General features: G+C 42.6%; 1 protein-coding gene across 9 annotated transcripts in view; it reads left to right on the top strand.

Moving 5' to 3' along the window:
* The first annotated feature begins 647 nt into the window (after positions 1-647).
* The window catches only part of PMS1 (DNA mismatch repair protein), an 80,559-nt gene continuing 74,893 nt past the window's right edge, over positions 648-6,313 (top strand). For 6 of the 9 annotated variants that reach the window (XR_015185502.1, XR_015185501.1, XM_086491879.1 and 3 more), the window contains exons 1-6: positions 648-787; positions 3,230-3,559; positions 3,661-3,984; positions 4,073-5,209; positions 5,296-5,546; positions 5,629-5,761. Coding sequence is in view for 7 of the 9 variants with exons in the window: in XM_086491879.1 (XP_086348005.1) it covers positions 3,329-3,559; positions 3,661-3,984; positions 4,073-5,209; positions 5,296-5,546; positions 5,629-5,761 (2,076 nt within the window). In the remaining 2 variants the exon portion in view is untranslated. Of the gene's footprint in view, positions 788-2,827; positions 3,133-3,229; positions 3,560-3,660; positions 3,985-4,072; positions 5,210-5,295; positions 5,547-5,628; positions 5,762-6,313 lie in introns of those variants that run through there. The other 3 variants (XM_086491881.1, XM_086491876.1, XM_086491867.1) reach the window with 2 other exon arrangements.

Below are 6,313 nucleotides of genomic sequence, written 5' to 3'. Positions count from 1 at the left end.
AGGCTTTTTATAGAGAACCCGGAAAATCCAGTACAAAGAAGAACTTAATGCCAAACAAGACCAACTTGGATGCTACCACTACCTAGCATGACCTTGTATTGCCCACAAGCTTTCAACATTCCACTAGTAAAGAACAACTTGAAAATTGTTCACCGATGCTAGATTGCCTTGATATGCTGCCTCTCAAGTTACAATGCCAACTAAACAAGTGACAAGTCACATGGCCTTTTTTTGACCCTTTGATAACTATGCGAATAGTCATAATGACATACACAGAATGATGGGCGTGCTAATGCCTCTCTTAAATAGTTTATCACTCAAGGCCATTCCAAAGGTGCCTGCAAGGTATGGCGGAAAGAGTTCAAATCTCATACTCCTCACTATTTGATCGAGATATATATGAATGTATATATACATAAAATAAAAAATAGAGAGAGAGAGAGAGACAGCTCCCGCCTTTCCGAGGAGCTTCGACAGGTCCGTTCGGTGGAGAAGCGTCGGCGCCCCTGTCCGTCTACAAACGGCTCAGCCAACGATCGCACCGTAATGAAACCACCCACCACGTTGAGGTGGGCGGGAAGACTACAGAGCGCCTGCAAAAGCTGCAACGAGGATTACAATGTGCGCAAAGCGGCAGCCGGTGTGACTGTCGTTCACGGTGCCGAGAGAGAGTCGTCTGAGCAGAAAACGGATACATGGAATCCTGTTGTGCGCACATGCTCATTTCACGTTTCCCGTTTCTTGCAGAAAGAAATGATTTCAAATAGAGTTGACAACACCAATCAGTGTAAGAACTCAATCCTCAGCTTCAAATCCCCTGTTAGTTTTTGGCATTTCAACAATCATATTCGAGGTAAGCTTGAAAGCAACGGTGGGTAATTTTTGGCAGGCTCATCAACATCCCTGCAACACGTTTGATTTTTGGTTTTGAGTACAATGCTTTCATCCACTACAACAGCATGCTTAACGTTAGTGATTTGAGTCTCAGGAGCTAAGCACTTAAACCTTGAGAAACCAAAGGCAAGGCTCTTCAGGCCTGCAAGGGTCTCACTCTTGGATATTGGGATTCGGATGCTTAACATCTCTCCCGTGAGCCATGTTGACAGCTTGAGTTGCTTACCATATGCACATGAATTGACTTAGACATATCTGTATCTGTCATCATCTATAATTTTCTCCTCTTTATCGATAAGAGTACAAGGTGACACCTGATGCTCATGCAATGGGTGTACTGGACTATATTGTGGACTTTGGAGAACCAAATCATGACTAGCATGTTGTCTTCAGGCCTCCTTCTTGGGTTCATCATATTGCTGACACCCCAGTAAGTTTCTCTTCAATCTAGGCAGCTCTTGGGGGACTGCTTTAGCTATGTCTGCAGGCTGTTGGCAGGTCTGCTTCCTGGCTTAAACAAAGGAACATTAGAGGTCACAATGTGTTCAATCTGAATACAAACATTTGGGCTGCCCCAAGGTCCTATAGGCTAGGCTAGCAAACAAAGTGAATGGGGAGTGTTGTAAGGGGCAGATAAAAAGAATCCAGATACTGAGAGGCAAGAAGTCACTGCCTTCTAATTTAACTATAGATCATCGAGTGCCAAGAGGTTCCCCTCTTGACGCGTGTGGATACGAGAAGGCCACCCTCTATAAGGTGGCCGGTTCGGTGGCATACTGCCGGGAAGGCTCTCTCTAGATATTGGACTCTCAAGGATGTGGCACCTTGGAGAGTCGTCCAAGTGGCGCGCATGTTGACTTGCTGGGCCGGTTCAGCAGGTCATTTTCGACACTTAGTTTTTTTTCCAACGGCCTTGGTTTGCACAAAAGGCCAAATGCTCAATCCAAAAAGGTGATTAAACTCCAGCAACGAGGTTTGAACTCAGGTACCCGCGGTGAGAGACGTGATGCTCAACCACTAGCATAGCCACGGTGGTTTGTTCCAAGCCCGTGTTCAAACGGTTATATGGTTTAAACCGAGAGGGGGGGGGGGGGGGGGGGGGGGGGGGTGTTTAAACCTTTTTAAATGGGGCCGGTTGCCGGTGGGCGGACCTCCCTGCCACGTCGGCGGAGAGTCCGATATCTAGGACGAGCCCTGCCGGGAATCACATCAGTATTTTGTTTTCGTGTGAGTTCTTGTTTTGGTGCTTTTGTTTTTGGAGTTTTTTTTTTTTGCTTTAAAGCATGTCTGTGTGTATGTGGGCTTAAAGGCCCAAGGCTTTTAGGAAACTGCCTCTAAGCTTTTAAGAACCTATATTATATTGTTTAAAGGAGGCACTTTGACACAGGTAGGCAACTGCTTTTAAGCTTTTAAAGCCAAGAACCTATATAATAGTATTTAGAGTAGGCACTTTGAGTCTTTGACACAGGTAGGCAACTCCTTTTAAGCTTTTAAAGCCAAGAACTTATTTAATAGTATTTAGAGTAGGCACTTTGACACAGGTAGGCAACTGCTTTTAAGCTTTTAAAGCCAAGAACCTATATAATAGTATTTAGAGTAGACACTTTGACACAGGTAGGCTTGGTTATGGCTGAGTCTTCCCTTCCTCTCTTGAGTTATGACAGAAACTTAGTATGCAGATCTTTGTTGATGTATGCTCGTATGTGTGGTGTGTGTCTGTGTACCTAGTTCTGACGACGTTAGTGGGAATTTCGTAGTATGTAGTCAATACTTTGCATGATGGAGTTGATGGTTATATTGTCTTGTTGATGACTACCATTAGTCTACACCTTGCACTTTCCTTTAAAGGCGAATCTCCGCTTATCTTGGATTCATCTAGGTATACTGTGACACAGGTACTCATAGAGTTTGCCTTAGGCACGAGTCTGAAGGTTGAAGGCTCAAGAGGACTCACAGATTCTTGCCATCCGTTGGACTCAAACTCAATCAATAAACAAATACTCAACCGGGGGTGCTGCAGTGGCAGTTCATGGCCACAGACTCTCGTGCATGAGCAATCTGCTCCACCATCTTCTCCATCTCCTTTCACTCTTATTCAGCTCAGTGTGTTCAATTATTTTGAAAGTATTAAAGTTGATTTAAGTCTGGGCTATTTCGTAGTCTGCTATCTTTCCATCTGACCACTCGTTAGAAGTGGTTACAAATTGCTCAACTCAAAAGTGGTCTTAGATCAATCAGGTAGATGGATTAAATGGTCAAGTGTTTTGTTTTGAACTTGAATTTAGTCTGGTTCAAATACTCACTATTACTGATGTGAGATGATCTTCATTTGTAGCCTAAACATCGTTGACTGAAAGGATTGTAGCTGTTTACATGCGGTTTGGAAAATGCCTTTGTATTAAGAGTGTGCTAAGGGATCTCTTCAACATTATCAATGGCGGAACATAGAAAAGGAGTAGCGGTGATTAAGCCTATTGATAAAGCTTCCGTGCATAGGATATGTTCTGGCCAAGTAATACTCGACCTGTCAATGGCAGTAAAAGAGCTTGTAGAAAACAGTTTAGATGCAGGGGCTACTAGCATTGAAATCAAGCTTAAAGACTATGGTGCAGATAGTTTGGAAGTGGCAGACAATGGATGTGGAGTGTCTCCTGATAACTATCAGGTTTTTGACAGATAACTCATTCATCTTAGCATGCTGTGATTCTAATGAATGGTAGTTTCTTCTATTGGTAATGCCTACTTATTGTTGCTTTGCCCTTCCAGGCTTTGACACTGAAGTACCATACGTCAAAAATCTCAGAATTTGCTGATCTGCAGTCGTTGTGTTCCTTTGGATTTAGAGGAGAAGCATTGAGCTCCCTGTGTGCTTTAGGGGATTTGAATGTTGTCACTAGGACTAAGAATGAAACTGTTGCTACACACGTGCAATTTGATCATTCAGGGTCTATCATCTCACAGAAGAGTGAAGCACGGCCAGTTGGGACTACTGTCATCGTAAGCGGGTTATTCAAATCTTTACCGGTTCGTCACAAAGAGTTCATGAAAAATATACGCCGGGAGTACAGCCGACTTCTTACGGTTTTACATGTGAGGTTATGATCAGAGAAATATTTTGGTGTCTTTGATGTATGTGAACTTGTAACATTCACTCAAGCCTTTAGTGTTTGTCTTGAAGGGATATGCTTTGATAGCCAAGAATGTCCGACTAGTTTGTACACATTTGACTGGGAAAACTCGAACAATGATCTTAAAGACTCAAGGAACCAGCTCCATAAAGGACAACATAATAACTGTTTTTGGTACAAAGATGGCAGCTTGCTTGGAGCCGGTGGATCTTTCCGTATGTAGTGAATGTCGAATTGAGGGTTTTGTCTCAAAACCAGGTTCTGGCTCTGGCCGGCCCTCTGGAGATCGTCAATTCTTTTATATCAATAGCCGACCTGTTGAACTTCCAAAGGTTAGCAAAATGCTGAATGAGCTGTATAGATCCTTTAATTCTCAGCAATTTCCTATGGCTGTGCTGAACTTTATCCTTCCCACTACGACATATGATGTTAATGTAACACCAGATAAGCGCAAGGTCTTTCTTCATGCAGAGAGTGAGCTTTTACAGGCATTTAGACAGTCATTAGAAAGCGTGTATGCACCTGAGAGGTATGCTTTTGCAGTACAGAAACTTGAAAATACAAGTTTTGAAAAAGATAGTTGTATGCTCAGAGAATTACCAGAGTTTGAGACCCAACGGTGTGATTTTGAAGAGTTATCTCAAAGGACTGGGTCTATTCAGGTAGAGCTATCAGAAAATAAGAATGAGGATCCCATCTTTTTAAAAGAGGTTGTGGTGGAAGAAAATTTGGATGATTCTTCATATAAGAAATCCACTACTTGCAGTGCAGCTCCTGCTGTACTTGATTCGTTTCAATGTGGTGTTTCCATTGTATCAACAAATTCAAAAGGTGGCTCCATAAGCACAGAGAAGGATGAAAAAACAGATTGTAAACTGAATCAGAAGCAGAAGGCTGCCACCTTGCAGCAAAAAGTGGTTCAGTCCAAGTTAAATGGATTTGTCTTGCCTGTAAAAAGGGCAGTAGAAGATACATCTCTTTCTAGTGAAGAGCCTCTTCTCAAAAAATGGCTGTTATCGCGACATAGGGCTGGGGAGAACAGAGACGAACCTGGTCACAGGAGTGGCAATTTACAGACAGATAATTGTGAGTCAGAAACCACTGATGCTGCTACTGAGGACAGGAGTAGCTTTTTGTCCTTAAATCACGAACAAAGTGGCAGCTTCATTGCTGTCAAGGAAATCGAAGTAAGAGAAAATTCTTTGTTTGCATGTGCATCTTTTCTCGTTTTGTGAGTAGGTGGATTTTCTACATTTGCTCCGTTTGCATGAAGGATACAGAACTACTGGAGAAGAAAAGCAGTTCAATTCAGTCTTCAGACAATGTGTCAGTACCAGAAGATTCCTGTGATTTTGTGACAGAGGCACCCAAAGAATCCTCAGCCTCTCTTTTGAAGGAGTCTGAGCCAGTACTAGCTGATTATTCTGTAGATTTTGACTTCGAGAAAATCCGGGCGAGATTTGATAAGGGCTTTGTAAGAAACGATAGTTGTCTCAACAGGGGAAGGTGTCCGCGGGAAAAGAGGTACGCCTATCTATTATGTTGACCACCATCCACACAAAAAGCTTGTTTTCTAACCATCCATCTTGGGCTTTTTGCAACTTAGAAGACCTTTCCTGGCTGCATCCATGGGATTAGATTATGGTGCAACTGGTGATTCAGGCAAAGAAGAAGCACTCGCGGCAGCTACAAGGGAGCTTGAAAGAACATTCAACAAGGCTGATTTCAAAAAGATGAAGGTCTCAAAGTTAATCCCTTTTTTTTGTTATCTATATGTGTATACAGAAATTGTGTGGCAGTGGGGGAGGAGTTAATTTGTTCAAGCTTAACAAAACAATTTAACAAGGCCGAGTTCAAAAAGACAGGTTCCAAAGTTATTGTCCCCAACCCATGTGCTTGGAGTAAACAATAGGAGCATCTTTTTTTTTTTGTTTTGTTTTGTTTTTTTTTGCTTGAAAAAGATCCTTACATTAGTTTTTTGAAACTGCCCATAATCTCCCCATAGGGCGATGACTCCTCTATCAAGAGGGTACATGGTACAACCTGTTCTTATGGATCAAGAGCGATTTTATGGAGCAGCAAGAAGCAGCCCACTGTTGCCTTGTCTTCTACAGAGGCTGAGTACCGTGCTGCTTGTAGTGCTAGATGTGAGCTTGTTTGGCTTCAGAGGTTACTTTTGGAGTTTGTTTTTCTGCAGCAGACCATCATAATTTAGCCGAACAACAAGACTAGTATAGCTATTGCAGGAATGGGGTATTTTATGCTACTTTGTTTGAGAGAAGACCTCGGAT

The sequence above is a fragment of the Adiantum capillus-veneris genome, chromosome 2 (genome assembly GCF_014529385.1).
Source record: "Adiantum capillus-veneris isolate H3 chromosome 2, ASM1452938v2, whole genome shotgun sequence".
Classification (NCBI taxonomy): Eukaryota; Viridiplantae; Streptophyta; class Polypodiopsida; order Polypodiales; family Pteridaceae; genus Adiantum; species Adiantum capillus-veneris.
This window is presented reverse-complemented; position numbering and strand designations above follow the sequence as displayed.